This window comes from Vitis vinifera, chromosome 16 (genome assembly GCF_030704535.1).
Source record: "Vitis vinifera cultivar Pinot Noir 40024 chromosome 16, ASM3070453v1".
NCBI classification, from domain to species: Eukaryota; Viridiplantae; Streptophyta; class Magnoliopsida; order Vitales; family Vitaceae; genus Vitis; species Vitis vinifera.
The window spans coordinates 17,714,186-17,733,801 of NC_081820.1; the positions used below are offsets into that span (position 1 = coordinate 17,714,186).

The following is a 19,616-nucleotide window of genomic DNA, read 5'->3' on the forward strand; positions in this document are numbered from 1 at the left end:
TCATTAGTCTAGCCAATATATTGTACAAGCATGGACCCTATCTTTCCCAACCAAGACATAGCTCAAAATCTTCAATAACTGCATGCATCTCAAACTCTCTCAACCACAAGCTAGACAACTGATCATAACTCTTCTTACTCAAGGAATCTGCTACAATATTTGTCTTTCAAGGATGGTAATGAAGAGCAAAATCATAATCTTCCAATGTCTCCATCCATCTCATCTGCTTAGAGTTCAGATAATTTTTTAGTGAAGATGTATTTCAAACTCTTATGATCAAAGTACACCTCACACTTCTCTACATGCAAATAGTGTCTCCAAGTCTTAAGGGCAAACACCACGACTGCAAACTCAAATCATGTGTTGGATAGTTCTGCTCATGTGGCTTTAATTGCCTTGAGGAATAAGCTATCACCTTGTCTTGTTGCATTAGCACGCACTCTAGCCCCACTGTAGAAACATCACAACAAGTCGTAAACAACTCTTCACTGATAGGAGTAGTTAACATTGGAGCAATGGTCAATTTCCGCTTCAAGTCCTAGAAAACATTCTCACACTTCTCATTTCATTCGAACTTCACTCATTTTCTAGTCAACCAAGTCATCAGTGCTACAATTCTAAAGAAGTATTCCACAAACCTCTTATAATATCCAACCAACCCTAAGAAACTCCTAACCTCAAATACATTAGTAGGCCTTTGCCACTCCTGCAGTGCTTCCACCTTGGAATGGTCCACTGCTATTCCTGCCTCAAAAACCACATGGCCTAAGAAATTCACTTTAGTAAGCCAAAACTCACTTTTGTCCTACTTTCCATACAACTGGTGTCTTCTTAAAGTTCTAAGGGTGGTCACCAAATGTTGTTTATGTTCCTCCAAACTCCTTGAGTAAATCAAGATTTCATCCATAAAGACAATCACAAATTGATCCAAGTAAGCACAAAATATTTTGTTCATTAAATCCATGAAAGCAGTGGGGGCATTAGTTACCAAAAGGCATGACTAAGAATTCATAATGCCCATATCTCCTTTTAAAAACAGTTTTAGGGACATTTTCTTCTCTAACCCTCAATTGATGATGCCCAGTTCTCAAGTCAATCTTACTAAAATACTTCACACCCTTCAACTGATCAAACAAGTCATTTATCATTGGAAGAAGATACTTATTCTTCATATGAACTCTATTCAACTTCCTATAGTCAATACACAACCTTAACGTGCCATCTTTCTTCTTCACAAACAACACAGGGCTCCCCGTGACGATGTACTTGGACAAATAAAACCCTTACTCAACAATTCCTCTAACTGAGTTTTCAATGCCTTCAACTCAAGAGGGGTCATCCTATAGGGGGATACTGAAATAGGATCCGTTCATGGCTATATTTTAATAAAGAAATCAAACTTTTTATGTAGTGGTAAACCTAGTAGCTCATATGGAAATATGTCCTAAAACTTCTTCACCACTGGAATTTCTATAATGTCCTTCTGGGCTTTCTCCTTACTATGAAGGCAAACTAGGAAATTTATTGATCCCTTCCTCAACACATACTGATAGCACAGATCAGACTGTGAAAAAGGCAAACTAACACACTTCCCCCCAACAAAGCAAACCTCAAATCTATCTAGCAAACAAAATATTATACTACAACGATGACAATCAATAAGCGTTCTACACACTATCAACCAATCCATTCCCAAGATAACATTATACCCAGTCATATCCAAAAGCCTCAAATCCACATCAAGTGCTCTATCTGCCAAAGTAATAACGCACCATTTGCATATTCTATCAACTCTAGAATTCGTACCCATAGGGGACTCGATACGTAACAAATTTTCTATTTTTTCCATTTTTCAACCCCAATACATTAGCACAAGATGCAGAAATAAAAGAATGAGTTGCACTAGTATCAAACAAAACACGCACCCAAGTGCTATAGACCAAAATCATAACTTCAACCAAAAGAGTGTCATATTTTGGATCTATTGGGGTCAAGGCAAAAAATCTACCTATCGTCTGTCCCTATCTCTAACACTTGACACTTGAGAAGATCGAGCCTAATTACTCATAGTGGTTGTCCGGGTTCCCTACACTATTGGGGGTAATTGCGACATCTAGTAGTAAGGCAGGTGAAACTGAGAGGACTGGAAAGATAATGTTGGTTGCTGTTAGGGGCCTCCTTGCGGTTAAAATCGAGTCTGTTGTGCGCCCTTTAATAGGAAAGCCCTCCATAAGTGATCTCCTACCCCACAACCATTACATACTCTATTAGTAGTCGCCCTTTGAGCACCCTACTCACCTCCTGCATAGAATGAAGAATGCCCCTCACATTGCTAACCTCTCTATCTCTGCTATTGGCTTTGAGATCTCCTTTAGGAACTTTCCCCTTTTTTTGTTTCATTTTTCTATTCCCCCATTTGTTCTCGAATTTGATTGGCATCCTCTATGTCTTCTTTCACCAATAAAGTTGTCTTAACTAACTCAGAATAGTCTCTTATAGCCAATGAGACCAATTTATATTTGATATTAGACCTCAACCCCTACTGCAATCTCCTAGCCTTCTCTCATTCCTCACTAATCATCCCCATGGAAAATCTAGACAACCCCAAAAAAATGAGATTCGTATTCCAATACTAACATAGTTCCTTGGATGAGGTGCTTAATTTCCATTCTCTTGGCATGCTTAGTCACCTCTCCAAAATATTTGCCTAGGAAGATTCTTTCAAATTCCTCCCATTTCATCACCTTAGTGTTGTATACCCTCTTCATGGTCTCCCACCAAATATCTACCTTATCTATTGGCATGTACGTCGGTAGACTTACCCTCATTTTCTCAGGTATGTCCAATCCCACTAGAATTCTCTTCATTCCTCTCAACTAATGTTCTACTGCTTCAACATTGGGCTCTTCATTAAAAGATGGAGGTTTTATCACCATAAAAACCTCTTCATTGCCTCCATCTGGCTCATTACTGGCCTAACAGAGTGGCTCATCCTCTGGGAGTGGTCCGAATCCTCCTGGCCTTGGGTACTCCTAACCTCTTGGAACCCTGGCCTCTCATTAATCGAGTGGTCTCTGGTAAGTCCCTTCTAACTTCTTGAAGCACTTTCCTTATTAACTCTAGCTCCTCATCTCTTTCAGTTCTTCCTCTTTTTGGCTTTCCTATCATTTCAATCCCAACAAGCTCTAATCTAACCACACTTCCAAGGTGAGGAAAATGAATTCACATATAACAGTTTAGCAACTTTAATAACTATTAAAAACTTTCACTTTCATACAATCATAATACATAATTCAACATAATTAATACCATAACACTTCTTACTATTATCAACAAGCATCAAAACAAGATTTTTGAAACATCAAGAATAAGCAATTATATAAATTAATTAATAATAAGCTCATTAACTAATTACATACAACAAATCATAAACATAACAATACACACGAACACACACAAACACTAATCCTGAGGTATTATTGCAACCTTGACTCTGATACCACATTGTCATTACCCAAATTCTAGGCAACCCAGAATTTGACCCATGACCCTAGGTCAAAGGTTTGACCCTAAAGGTTCCTCTTAATCTAAACTGGCAGTCAACTAAAATGCCCTGAATTTTTTTTTTTTTTTCTAAACATCAATTACCACAAAACTTCCTCCAACTAATATTCCAACTTATCAAAATATAATAACTACTCAAGAGCAACAAGCAATTTAATATCAATAAGATCTCTAACTAGAGTCTAACAAGGGTGTCCACAATATAACAAATTTAATTCAAAATACAGTTTATAAACGATTACATAATTAAAAAAAAACTATTAGAACATGTTCCAATAAACCAACACAACCAATAATAACAAAATCCTCTAAGCTGCTCTAATATCTAATGAGGCATCCTTAAGCCCTCTCTGTCCCATCTGCTAATCATAAGGAGCTACATCTATATCTAAAAAGATTTAAAAAAGAAGGAGTGAGCATTCCATATTGCTCAATAAGGTGTCTTACACCCAAATGGTTAATTGGGATTACTAAGGTTCAAGTGAATACAAAATAAACATTCCACCATAATTGATCAACCCAAACATTTTAATTTCTATAATTATAATAGCAATTCAACAATTTTCAACAATTAAATAAAATGCATGTGGATATGTGACACACAGTCATACAATTCATTGTCGTTCTCGGGCTTTCACCAAATGATATGCGTTCGTACCCAAATACACTTCCCATTCAGAGTCTTCCCGGGGTAGATTTTTGGGTCTTTCACCCTAGGGATCTCACTCCCTTCTTAATTCACCTTTCACGGGCCTTTACCTTTTTTGACTATTTTTTTTTCTTTTTCCATTTCATGCACCTTTCATAGATTTTATTTTTCCTTCACATAACCATGATGCATATGAAATGCAATGAGATTAATTATCCTCATTCACAAATATCACAAATATTAGATAAAATTCCCACTAATTCAAATATAAATAAATTTACAATTTATACCATGATTTCATTGTTTCTCAATAATCCAAATAAATTCCAATAATAAAATAAAAATTATTTCTCCATAATTAAATTACCAAAAACAACCAAATAAATTCTCAATAATTCAAATATAAATTGATTACTACTCAAAAAGTGCTCTTTTGTAGCTTCTTATAAATTCTTTTAAACACTTTTGAGTAGTATTTATTACCTTTTAACTCAATTGGCACATTAAGGACCCTTGCAAGTGTTACTAATATGTTTTTGGCAAGTTTTGATGTTTTTGATCATTAAAATAAGCCAAGAATGAGGGAGAACTTGATATAATCCATGGCAAAGCAAGATTGAAGCTAAATTACATGAAAAATCCAAGTTTTGGAGAGCTTCGAAGCCTTTGCCAAATCAATCAAGTATGCAAGGAAGAGAATCAAAGAAGAAATCTAACACTGAAGAATTTCGCAACCCCTTGCGAGCCTCTGGGAGGTGGTTTAAAGGTAGGATTACCTAGGATAGCCAACACTTGGTAAGCTTTTGGACTCCCTAGAGACATCCATTAGTTATCTCCTACGAGCTTTTGAAGGGTAATCCAAGGTTAAGGATCACCTTGAATGGTAAATACTAGGTGAGAGGTACAAGCCATTGCAAGATGCATCAATGAGGGGTATTTAGCGTTGAAACCATTAAGGGGAAGCAGCTGTAACACACCGGTTGAGAGGATAACTATAGGTTAAATCCCCAATGCGAGGAAAAGAACCAGAATCTCCCATTTTGTATAAGGAACCTGAACCTAGTGACCTGAAACTCCAAGAAACCTTTTCTTTGTAATTAAACTCAGTTACTATTTTTTTTGTTAGTTTAAAACCAACCATTTTCAGCCAAAGATTATGTTTTCTTTTAAAGCAAACTCATAAAAGAAAAACCACCATTTTAGCTCTTTAAAATAATATCATGTGTGAAATGAAAACCCATCCCTATGGATGATCCTAGAACCACTATGCTATGCTAGCTATGCTACCCTAGTATATGGTGATTTAGGTTTATAAATTTTGTTGATAACTTCAGTCTGAGGATTGAATCAAAGGTACACCAATTGGGGACGAATCATAAATTAAACATAATTTCTACCAAAATTCCATTATTTATCAACAATCCCAATAATTCCAACAATCAAACACAATTATTTCTCCACAATTAAATTACAAAAAACAATCAAATAAATTCTTAATAATTCAAATATCAATTAAACATAATTTCCACCAACATTCCATTTTTTCTCAACAATCCCAATAATTCCAACAACCAAACACAATTATTTTCCATAATTAAACACTTCCATTATCACACAAAAATCCCAAGGAAAATTCCTAAATTACCCAATAAACTTTCTCGTATCATAAATATTACCTATTTAATTTCCAACAATGAGATTTATAATTTTTTTTAAAGAAAAATGCATTAAATAAAAGTTTTAGGGTTTAGTCTCCCTACCACAAATCTAACAATCCAACATTTGAAAACGAAATCCGCCACCGTAGGAATGTTCCTCGCGTCAAGTAGAACTTTCTCAAAATTTCACGTGAGATGGAGCACGTTTGGCCATTAGAACGACCAACCAAAGGCGGACTGCAACACCTTGCCCACAGTCAACCAAGAGCCCCATGTTTCATTTTTTTTCCTTTTCTCTTTATTCATTTTTTTTCTTTTCTTTTTAAACGAGCCACTAAAGGCGGTAACAACCCAACCCAACAACAACAATATATATATATAATTTTTTTTTTCAATTCAATTCATTTTTTTACAACACACAAAATAAATTATCAAACACCATCCCAAAAATTTTAATTTTCTCAAATTTACTATTAAGAAATTTAATTTATTTTTTTACTTAATTAGTTCTAATAAATTTTAATTATTTCATTTTTCATTTTTCACTTCCGTATTTTTTTTCACTTTTTGTTTTAAAAAAATTCAATTTATACGATTCTAAGAAATTTTCTACCATAAAGCTGACATGACACAAAAAATTCAACTCGCTTAATTGACCAATAAAATATTTCGAATCTTGCCAATCCAAATTTGACACTTGTTCTCCAATCATTTATATTTTTTATTTTATTTTTACTTTTCAACCACCGTCCAATAGAAGACTTTTCAAACTTGAAATTCTAACATGGCCTAAAATACCCGGCCATTACAATACTACTGGTTTTTTCAAGCTTTAGATCTTTTCTTTGCACAAAACCAAAAATGTCTAAAACTAGGTGAATCAAGATGAACCTGAAACAATAATCAAGAAATAAAAAAACTCAGAAAAAGTTCAAAACTATATATGTATAAAGATTCATTCAAAAGACAGACGGGAAAAAACAGATAGATAGAATGGAAAAAAAAAATTAAAATAGAACAAGTAAAACACAAAATATATAAAAATGAAAATAAAAAAAATTTGAAAAGAAAGAGTTAGTCTATTTAAATTCTGGTACAATCATTATGATCTCGAAAGAGATGCAAACAATATTTGACCTTATTTGGGAACACTCGTATACACTTGTCATGATGGCAAAACAAGTATGTTCTGTGATAGTTTCTATTATGAGCCAATCGAGCTATCTTAGTTCTTTTCATAGTCACATCGCAATTGGGAGCCTTATCTAGGAATGCTCATCCATACTTGCCATGATGGAAAAACAAGAATGTTCTGTGATAGTTTCTATTATGAGCCAATCGGGCTTTCTCAGTTCTTTTCATGGTCATATTGCAATTGGGATAATCCTCCTCTTTCGCCTCTGCTGGAGATGGAGGATGGGGAGGTGGATTATGCTGTATCAGTGGTGGAAGGACAACAACAAGAAGAAGAAATAGAGATATCTTTATAGGAATTAAAGTGACTTTGGGTTTGTTAAAACTTTTTTAACCGTTAGTCCGGTTCAATCATTAGGCTGGAGTCGTGTTGAGCAAATGATGTCATGATTTTTCCCTTTTCTTTTTCATAATGCAAAAAACTGCTTTTGCTATGGATATGATTAGCTTCTTTTAGCTTTAGTCAATAACACATTAACTTAAACTATACTTAATAAGACATATCTAAGACTTTAGTACACTAGGGTTGAATGCTTAAAATCATATGGGTATGTATGAAGTGTCAAGTTTCACGTGTAAGGGTCATTTTGAAAATAAACTTACAGTGTGTTTGACAGATGAATTTAATTTAATTGATTTAATTTAATTTAATTTAATTGATTTAATTTAATTTAATTTATTAACTATATTAAGTATGTTTAGTATTAGGTTTAATATGTATTTTTTGTTTTATTTGATTTAATTTTTACCATTTTTTTTAAATATAGATGAATAATGAAAAGCATATTTGTTATCCCACTTCAGACTATTCATTTTTGTGTTTTACCTAATATAATCTAAATTGGTTTTTTTTTTTAATAATTTGTGGAAATGAAAATAATAAAAATAAACAATGCATTTAATAATTCTTTGAACTTCATTTTTTATAATAATAGTACATACATTATTACTTTTTCCATTTTCTTTTATGATAAAAATAGTTTAACTTATTAAATATATGTATTTTTGTAAACCCCCATTTGGGCATGGGTCACCTTTTCTCTATTTTTGCAGATCACATTTTTAGCCAAGCGTCACTATCCCAGCGGGCCACGTGTCACATCCTTAGTGGCCGTAAGGAATCAACCTCGCTTTTTGAAGCTACAGTAGGACTTTGACACATGGAGGAACTTCCTGGAAGGGGGTCCCGCAGGCCGTCAAGAAGGGACAGATTGGAGAGGAAAAGGTGGCTACAGCAAAGATCGTGGGGAGGACAAAGAAAAGGGAGAACAGATACGAAAACGAGGAGGATATTTGTTTCTCTGAAAAAGATATTTGTTTTTCTAAAAAAAAATATTTTTTCGGAGAAAAATATATTTTTTCTGAGGGTGACAAAAAGAAAAGGAGAGTTGTTCCATTAGAAGGGGAGGAGGCCTTTTGAAAAAGGGTGAAGAGAAAGAGTTTTTCGGTGGGGAGAAAAAAAGAAGCTTTTCCATTACCTGAGGAGTCTTTAGAGAGGGAAACTCATTGAGAGAGTTGAGACTTGATTTCTTCTTGCTTGAGGAACCAAGTATGTACGCAGTTTACTCCTCGTCTCTCATTATTCATTGATTTTCCATAACTTAATGCTGTTTTGGGTGGATGTTGAAGGCCACTGATCTGTTTGTTGATATGCATGCCTTACAAATTTTGATGGTAGAACTTTTAGAGAATTTTTTTTTTCATAATTAAGACTTAAATTTTCTTTATCTATTGATGTCTCGAATCATCAATTCATTCGTTTAATATTAAGTACTAGTAAGTTTAAACATGCAACCATTATTAGGATAAACCCCCTTAAACTAGTAACATGCTATCACAATTTGATTCATTATATATGATATCTACTAAGTTCTATCCTGCTAGAATTATTCATTTGATTTATTTGAGCATGCATGTCTATATCACTTGTATCATTTTACATGACTTGAGAGCATTGGGAGTTACATAAAATATTCAAATCATGGGTTCATTACAAGGTGATAAGTTGTTAATGTCTATTTCATGGTCTTTTGAAATCCTTAATCATCATTATTTATCAAGCTCCACATATTAGTTTTATCATGAATTTTTTTTATTTACTTTTAATTCATTTGTCAATCATTTATGCTACAAATTTTCATCACTTTGAATCAATATGTTGAATCTTAGATGACTAATCCTTGCGAAAACGGTCAAACACTATACTATAGGCATTCATTCACAATCAAATGAATAAATATACTTTCAAAAACTATTGCAAAAACTATTTATTATCAATCAAATTGCCAAAAATCATTGCACAAGGAACAATAATTAAAAAAACAATCTAGATACAATTAAATTAACATACCCATATACATTTTTTCTACAACCATCTCATTTACGCACTCTTTATAGTTGAAGTGTTAGACTCAAAAGGAGCCAAGCTAATATAGATGATGAAGACATGCAAGCAAACACATGCTTTTTCTTGATCATCATCTTTTATCAAGGTCCGCATATTAATTTTATCATGAATTTTTTTATCTACTTTTAATTCATTTGTCAATCATTTATACTACAAATTTCATCACTTTGAATCAATATTTTGAATCTTAGATGACTAATCCTTGTGAAAATGCTCAAACACTATACTATAGATATTCATTCTCAATCAAATCGATAAAAATACTTTCAAAAACTATTGCTATAATCGTTTATTATCAATTAAATTACTAGAAGTCATTGCACAAGCAACCATAATTAAAATAACAGGATGGAAACAATTAAATTAATTAACATAGCTATTTTTGTAGAAATCACATTTACCCACTCGTTTTAGTTAAAGTGTTAGACTCAAAAAGAGCTAAACCAATATAGATGATGAAGAAATGCAAGCAAACACATCCTTCATCTTAATCATCATTATTTATCAAGCTCCATGTATTAATTTTATCATGATTTTTTTTATCTACTTTTAATTCATTTGTCAATCATTTATGCTAAAAAATTTCATCACTTTGAATCAATATTTTCAATCTTAGATGACTAACTCTTGCGAAAACGGTCAAACACTATACTATGGGCATTCATTCTCAATCAAATGGATAAAGATACTTTCAAAAACTATTGCCAAAACTATTTATTATCAATCAAATTGCCAATAAGATTAAAACACTATACAAGTGAAGAACAAATTAAAACTAAATTAAATTGTAATTAAAAACATGAACTTTATTTAATAAGATTAATTAAACTACTAAATTACAATTACAAACACATCCAAATTAAAAATAAATAAAAGCTAAACTAAATCGGAATTTCAAATATGAACTTTATCTAACAAGATTATTTAAACTAATGAATTAAAATCACAAATATACTTAAACTAAAAGATAGGTTAAAACTGAACTAATTTAGAATTAAAAAAATATAAACTTTATCTAACATGATTATTTAAACTAATAAATTAAAATCACTTACATATTTAAACTAACAAATAAATTAAAAATAAACTATTTTGGGATTAAAAACATGAACTTTATCTAACATAATTATTTAAACTTAAGAATTAAGATCAACTAATGCATTTAAACTAAAAACGAATTGAAATCAAACTAATTGAGATTAAAAACACAAACTTTATTTAACGTGATTATTTAAAGTAAAGAATTAAAATCAACAAAATACATTTAAACTAAAAAACAAATTAAAATCAAACTAATTGGGATTAAAAATACAAACTTTATTCGATATGATTATTTAAACTAAAGAATTAAGATCAACAAAATACATTTAAACTAAAAAACGAATTGAAATCAAATTAATTGGGATTAAAAATACAAACTTTATTTAACGTGATTATTTAAAACAAAGAATTAAGATCAACTAATGCATTTAAATTAAAAATGAATTGAAATCAAACTAATTGGGATTAAAAATACAAACTTTATTCAATACAATTATTTAAACTTAAGAATTAAAATCAACTAATGCATTTAGATTAAAAATGAATTGAAATTAAACTAATTGGGATTAAAAATACAAACTTTATTCAATACAATTATTTAAACTTAAGAATTAAAATCAACAAAATACATTTAAACTAAAAAACAAGTTAAAATCAAACTAATTGGGATTAAAAATACAAACTTTATTCGATATGATTATTTAAACTTAAGAATTAAGATCAATAAAATGTATTTAAACTAAAAACGAATTGGAATCAAACTAATTGAGATTAAAAACATAAACTTTATTTAACGTGATTATTTAAAGTCAAGAATTAAGATCAACAAAATACATTTAAACTAAAAAACAAATTAAAATCAAACTAATTGGGATTAAAAATACAAACTTTATTCGATATGATTATTTAAACTAAAGAATTAAGATCAACAAAATACATTTAAACTAAAAAACGAATTGAAATCAAATTAATTGGGATTAAAAATACAAACTTTATTTAACGTGATTATTTAAAACAAAGAATTAAGATCAACTAATGTATTTAAATTAAAAACAAATTGAAATCAAACTAATTGGGATTAAAAATACAAACTTTATTCAATATGATTATTTAAACTTAAGAATTAAAATCATTAACAAACTTAAACTAAAAGATAGATTAGAATTAAACTAATTGGGGATTTAAAAAGAAAATAATATAAACTTTAACACAAAGAATTAATCAAAAACTAAAATTTCCAAAAAAAAAAAAATCTAGGCTAAATAAAAGTACTATATAGAAAACTAACCTTTGAAGTGAAAGAGAAAATCCTCTCTTGATGATTAAATGACAGCCCGATCTCCGTTCGAAGTCCCTTGCTTTTTTCCAAAATTCCGTGTGCTCTGCCCCCCAAGAAAAATCCCTCCTATTCTTTTCCTTTTCTCACCTATATATATCACCCCTCAAGACCTAAATTTGTTTCCAAAAAGGAAAATTCTCCTCCTTCCTTTCTTCTTCTCTTCTTTTTTTAAATCCTCCAATCAAAAGCAATCTTCCCAATTTCAAATTCCCCTCCAAAACCTTCCAAGGAGAGTCCCATCTTCCTTAAACTCCAATGGTAAGTTTCCTTGCAAAAACATGAAATTTTTGAAGTTAAATAATTGCATGTATAGATAAATGAGTAAATAAATTAAAAAATGGTAAAAATAATAAATAAATAAATAAGTTAAGGAAAATAATATAAAGAGGAAGATAACCAATAAAAAGTGAATGATAATCATAAAATTAAAATTAAAAACAAAATAAATAAATAAATAAATAAATAAAATAAAATAAAATAAAAGTCTTCGTAGGCCTAGTGTGCCTAAACGGGCCTAAGGTGAGACTAAGTGGGCCTAGGGTAGTGCCTAATGGGCCAAGTGTATCTAAAAGCTATCCTAAAAAAACAAGAAAAGCCTAAGTCTAAGTTAGGGCTGCCAAGGGTCACAATAAGGGATCAAATAATCCCTCAACCAAAATCTCCGAGGTGACTCAGAAAAAGGTAAGTGGTATGAGTAGCCATGGGCCACCAAGGAACTATTGTGGAGCATTGAAAATGAATTTTAAAGACATGTGCTAAAGGGACAAAATTGAGGGTCTACAAATATGCCCCTCTTCGGTATAGATCACGAGTGTAGAGAATGTGAGTAAAAATACGAGTAATGAGCAGAATGAAGTGAACTATACCGAAGAATTAAAGAAGAACCAGAGATTTTGTCCTAGCACATGAAGAGGTAAGATCAAAAGATGGGGTCTCAATGATATGGATGGGACAACTCTATGTGGGGGAAAATGACAATAAAGAGAGAAGGCATGTGACGAGTAGTACATAGATGGAAAGAGGTGAAAAGGATGATTCAAAGTCATAGATGACATGAATGACTCTGGATCATGGACAAGGTGAACGACTCTGGATCTAAAATAGGATAAAAGACTCTGGGTCATGAGCTCAGGGCTCTAATCGAAAAGAATGACTCTGGGTCAAGATGGAAAACGACTCTAGGTCGAGAGCCCTAGGCTCTAAATGGAAAATAAATAACTCTGGGCCGTAATGGAAAATGACTCTAGGTCGAGAGCTCCAAGCTCTAAAATAGAAAATAATGACTCTGGGTCGAAATGGAAAGTGACTCTGGGTCGAGAGCTCCGGGCTCTAAATGGAAAGGAATGACTCTGGGCCGTAATGGAAAATGACTCTAGGTCGAGAGCTCCAGGCTCTAAAATAGGAAAGAATGACTCTGGGTCAAAATGGAAAGTGACTCTGGGTCGAGAGCTTCGAGCTCTAAAATAGGAAAGAATGACTCTGGGTCGAAATGGAAAGTGACTCTGGGTCGAGAGCTCCGGGCTCTAAAATAGGAAATAATGACTCTGGGTCGAAATGGAAAGTGACTCTGGGTCGAGAGCTCTGGGCTCTAAAATAGGAAACAATGACTCTGGGTCGAGAGCTCCAAGCTCTAAAATAGGAAAGAATGACTCTGGGTCGAAATGGAAAGTGACTCTGGGTCGAGAGCTCCATGCTCTAAAATAGGAAACAATGACTCTGGGTCGAAATGGAAAGTGAATCTGGGTCGAGAGCTCCGGGCTCTAAATAGATAGCCGATCAGGATACTTTTCGACTCAAGATGTCGGGTCAAGGCCACTCACAAGTGGCTAGAATGATGAAAACGAAACATCTCAGGGATGTGAATAATGCAAATGACTCCGGGTCGTGAGCTCAGGGCTCGGGGTGCTATGAATGACTCTGGGTCAAGATGGAAAATGACTCTGGGTCGATGAATAGCTCAGGGCTATGAGCTCCGGGCTCTATGACTGATCGGCTAGAAGGAGAATGCGATACGCAAACTCCAGGTCAAACCACTCATGGGCGACCAAGTGATGAAAGCTCAACTAAGAGTTGGAAAGACTCTGGGTCTATAGGAAATGATAGCTCAGGGCTAGCGGGCTCAGGGCCTAGAAGGAATGAATAACTCATGGCTACGAGGCTCAGGGCCTAAAAAAGGATAGCTCAGGGTTAGCGGGCTCAGGGCCTAAGGGAAAAAGGATGCTCAAGGCTATAAGACTCGGGGTCTAGAAGGAATGAATAACTCAAAGCTATGAGGCTCAGGGCCTAGAAGGGAATAATAGAGAAGACCAACTCGAAAGTGGACATGAAATAATTTGGCTCAAAGCCACATACTCAAAATGTCAAGGGTCGGACTACTGAAACTAAGAAGGGAAATATGCCCCAGTATCCAGGGTGCTCACACTGCCGAAACAACCAGTAAATCAATCATCCGCTGAAATCAATAGGTCAGAAACTGATGCATCGCGACAAACCTCTGAAAAGTCTAAACTGAAGGAACCCTCTATGTCTGAAAAGCTGCTCTATCGATGAATCTCAAAAGGTAAATCTCAAAGAGTGTATATCATGGCTCATCTAAAAGTAAACCTCAAAGTGTGTAAAATACTGCTCATCTGGATAATCCAATCTACAAGGTAACAATGACGAAAACAAATTTGTCTCATGAACATCTGGCTAAAGGATCCACCCACACTCCTCGGGTGAAACCTGATGCGATCCGTCTCTATCTCAACAAATCCATGTAGGGAGGCCCTGATACAGTCGATCGTCGGAAGCTCTGGGCTAGTGCTCAATCTAAAACCAAGCTGGCCACTGTCTCAATCTCAAGGATACTCAAAGAAAATGGGGGAAATATGCCCCAGTATAAGATCTAACGTCAAAGTCATAAGCTAAACAACCGACACCAGTCATCCATCCTCATATCACTGCCCAAATAAATCTCGTAATGGAGAGGGGAATATGCCCCAGTATGGATATCGGATGTCGAAGTCGTGAGGCAAACAAACTAACAATGATCATCCATCCTCGTATCGCTGTCCAAACACAATCTCATCAAGGAGAGTGGAATATGCCTCAGTGTGGATAATCTAATGTCGAAGTCGTGAGGTAAACAAACTAACAATGATCATCCATCCTCGTACCGTATACAATAACAGATAAGAATCTCGGAGGAAGGGGGGAATATGCCCCAGTGTGAATATATGATGCATAACCAAAGGATGAATCCGACATCATCAATCAACTATCCTCAGCTCAACAATAATCCGCTAAGAAGTCAGAATGATGTATCGACCAATGCCTCAAGGGAGACACTCTAAATCTAATCTCAAATGAATAGCCAAAATAATGAGGAATGTGGTAATCTCAAAAGTAGAAACATGTCTCTGATGAATCCCTGACTGAATCTGATAGGAATCTGGTAACCTCAAAATGGGGAAATATGCCCCAGTATGCCTGGTCTATACACTGCACTGAAAACTGCCTCCAACTCAGTAATAATCCACTAGTCTATCTCAGAAGTATTCCGGGAATGGAATCACTAGGGGCTCAACGATGCTCCACTAGAACTGATATAGTCTCAACATACCTCACTAGGGATCTCTAATCGGTGAAAATACCCAGACTCAAAGAAAGTGCTCCACTAGGGGCTCATCTCAACCAAATGAAAGGGGAATATGCCCTAGTATGGATATCTGATGTACAACCAAAGGATGAATCTAATATCCTCAATGAACTGTCTCCAAACCCAAAAATCCATCAAACATCAATATGCCAAGCAAGAGAGAGACCAAATGCTTCCAAAAGTATCTTCCATAAAAGAGAACATAGTAACGACCATACTTCAACCAATCTACAAAAGTCTGTCCAAGTGAAGACTGTCAAAGATAATGTCTGATCTCATGGCCTCAGGGTGGTCTTAAGACACGGGACGTAACGTAGGCCAAGGTGATAGGGCGAAAGAAATGAAGGGAAACTAGGCTCAAATACCCAATGATCAAACCCGTACCCTCGTGCACAAGATGTAATGCATAGAAAAATCTCATGAGTCATGGACTTAGAAGTAACCAAAGGGAATGTCGATAAAGAAATGAGAGAAAGGATGAATGGTCAAGCCATCAATGAAATATGTGAATGATGTCAAGAAGGTATCAAATCAGTAATGGGTATCAATATGTAAGGAATGAATAAAAGGTGGAACAAAGATCTGGAAAGAGGTAATGGGATACAAAAGAAAACAATGGGAAAGTGGAATGAGTGATGATCAACCCATGTTAGTACAATAAAGGAAAGTCATATCACCAATGATGGAATGGTGGGTATAAGACAATGATCCGGAGACCCTAGTAAAAAGGTCACTCATCTCTCATACCTAAAATATATCAATCATGATCTAAGAAGCATAGGATCTCATAGAACTCTCATATGAACCCTCGACACTCCAAATGCATAACAGGAGTGGCTCAAGGACTGAAAAAACTCATAAAAACTCACAAAAACCCATAATGAGAAATATACCCAATAAATGAACCTCAAAAGGTGGCATAAATACCCAATGGAATGAGATACCATACATGAGCATATCCTTGCGCTTTTCTTTTCTTTTTTTTTCTTTTTTTTTCTTCTTTTTTTTTTGATTTTTTTTTTATTATGATTTTTTTTTTTTTTTTTTTTTTTTTTTTTTTGCGCATGCTCTGATCATCAATAAATCAAACTCCAATGGAAAAATATAAGGAATGAACAAACTCTCTCTGACCACTGATGGATACATGAACCTCAACCCCTGAGATAACCTTTCAAACTAAAATCTCCGAATCAATGTCAAATGATGGAATGAATAGAGTGATATGACAGCCCTCCTTGCACTAAGACGTGAAGAATCATCAACCCAAGGAAGAGAATAGATAAGATGAAGCAAATAATGATAGGGACAAGAAAGAGAATGAATATGTGGTGATAATAAAATAGAACAAATAGGGTGATAAGAGGATGGTAACAAAATGAGAAGATAGACCTATAAGTCTAAAGCTCATGAGACTTTCCTAGCAAAGCATACATATACATCAAAGGGCCCCAACCCGGGTATAGAAATGGTAATCAAAGCTATAAGAAAGAAATAAGGCTATAACATACCATGCGAAGCTCAATGGGCTAGCAACGGTCTAATATATAGAGGTGATAAAGTATGAGGCTAACCGAAATGGTGGCCACCCATCGTACGACCACGGTCTCAAACATAATACTTCTTCAGCTGATCCACATTGGTAGGCTCTGAAAATTGGTTTCCATCTAAGTCTGTCAACCATGCAGCCCCTTCTGGAGTCAACTCCCGGATAACATAAGGCCCACTCCAACTAGGTCTAAACTTTCCTCTAGGGTCTCCAATCAAACCTCTGAGAATCCTCAAAACTAAGTCCCATTTTTGCAATGGTCTAGGCTTGACTCGTTTCTTGAAGGCACGAGCCATCTTTCTCTGATAGGCCTGAACATGATCTGCTGCTCTCAATCTCCTCTCATCTAAAAGGTTAAGCTGATCAAATCGAGCCTGAGCCCACTCTGTCTCAGAAATCTGCTGCTCAAGGGCTACTCTCAATGAGCCCATCTCTGTCTCGACTGGCAAAACAGCCTCCATACCATACACTAGGGAGTAAAGCGTAGCTCCTGTAGAAGTGCGAAAAGAGGTGCGGTATGCCCACAATGCAAAAGGAAGCTTTTCTGACCAATCTCGAGAGGTCTCAACCATCTTCCTCAAAATCCTCTTAATATTCTTGTTTGCAGCCTCTACTGCCCCATTGGTCTGTGGCCTATATGCTGAAGATCTATGATGTCGGATGCCATACTCCTGCAACAAAGTGTCTACCTCAGCTCGGAAGTGCGCCCCTCTGTCGGAAATCAACTCATGAGGAACCCCATAGCGGCAAATGATGTGTGATCTGATAAAACTGGCAACCTTAGCAGATGTCAACCTCGCATATGATGCGGCTTCCACCCACTTGGTGAAATAGTCTATGGCAACTAGGATGAACTCATGACCACTGGAAGATTTTGGTGAAACCTTCCCAATAATATCAATACCCCATACTGAAAATGGCCATGGCGAAGTCAAGGCGTGTAACTCTGATGGTGGTGCATGTATGAGATCACCATGAATCTGACACTCTGGGCATTTCTGGACAAACTGACAACAATCTGTCTCCATAGTCAACCAGAAGTAACCCGTCCTCATAATCTTACGAGCTAGCATGTGTCCTCCCATATGCGGACCACAAACTCCTGAATGAACCTCTCTCATCACTCGATCTGCAGAGGCTCGATCTAAACACAACAGAAGCATACCATCAGCTGATCGTCTGTACAAGGTATCTCCGCAAATCACAAATCTAGTAGCCAAATGCCTCAGTGCTCTCCGATCCTTGGTAGTGGCTACCTCAGGGTATGTGCCAGATCTAAGGAACTGATAAATGTCATGATACCAAGGTAGGTCATCCTGGACCTCTGTCTCTCCAATCAGACAATTATAGGCGGGTGCAGACCTGGACTCAATCAGTAATGGACGTATGACTACATCAATCGGAATGTCCACGAAGGAGGCTAAAGTAGCTAAGGCGTCAGCAAATCGGTTCTGCGCTCTAGGCAGATGAACATATCTCAAGTCGTCAAATCTCGCAACCAACAACTCTAAATAAGCATGATATGGCCTAAGCTTCACGTCCCTAGTCTTCCAATCCCCCTGAATCTGCCTGAGTACCAGATTGGAGTCACCAAACACCTCCATCTGTCTAATGTTAAGCTCCAATGCAATCTCTAAACCAAGGATACAAGCCTCATACTCAACTATGTTATTCGTGGCAGGACGTCGATCAGAGAATGCCAAACGAACGGACCTCGGAATGTGATCGCCCTGAGGGGATACCAATAGAACACCAATCCCATACCCTGACTGATTGGCTGCACCATCGAAGTACATGCACCATCCCGATAAGCTGGTCATAGCAACAAACTCCTCATCTGGAAAATCATCATCAACTGGTCTGTCCTCAGATGTCGGTAGTGAGGCTAAGTGATCGGCAACAATACTTCCCTTAATAGACTTCTGAGAAACATACTGAATATCGAACTCTATCAAAAGTACAAGCCATCTCATCAATCTACCAGTCAATGCAGGTCTATCAAACAAGTATCTCAACGGGTCCAGGCGGGATATCAAATATACATATGTTAAGATTTCTTTATTTTTACAAATGATGAAATCTTATTAGTATATGATATGTCAATGTTTCTTTCATATATGTTAAGGTTGGATTCAACTTATATCAAGATTACTTAATCTTATGTCAATGTTAATTCACTCTTTTGTTAAGATTAGTCCAACAAATGTCAAGGTTAGGTATCATATATGTCATGATTAACCCCACATATATCAAGGCTTTTAGATACATATGTCAATGTTAGATTTTATATATATCATAATTGGCTTATATATGTCAATGTAGGGAACAAGTACAACTGTCAAGGTTCCCCTTGAAAAATTTTAAAATTATTTTTTAATATGAAAAATTGAACCTGTTGCCATGTATAATCAATTTGATATTATTTAAGAATGATAATGACAATCAAATTATCATGATTTTATATATAATCAAAACATATTTAATATACATTTAATTATTAATTAAAGCACAAATCAATGAACTTGTTTAAAGTTATCCCCAACTTCTCTATATAGAAGAAACTCATATAATATACAAT

At 34.9% G+C, this 19,616-nt stretch overlaps 1 protein-coding gene across 1 annotated transcript; it reads right to left on the minus strand.

The window, feature by feature from the left end:
• Nucleotides 1–377: 377 nt before the first annotated feature.
• On the minus strand, nucleotides 378–19,011 carry LOC104882135 (uncharacterized). Its single transcript, XM_010664167.1, has 3 exons — nucleotides 18,204–19,011; nucleotides 639–744; nucleotides 378–450 (listed from the first exon to the last, which is right to left on the minus strand). The coding sequence occupies exons 1-3, from the start codon at nucleotides 19,009–19,011 to the stop codon at nucleotides 378–380; spliced, it is 987 nt and encodes a 328-aa protein (XP_010662469.1).
• Nucleotides 19,012–19,616: the final 605 nt, after the last annotated feature.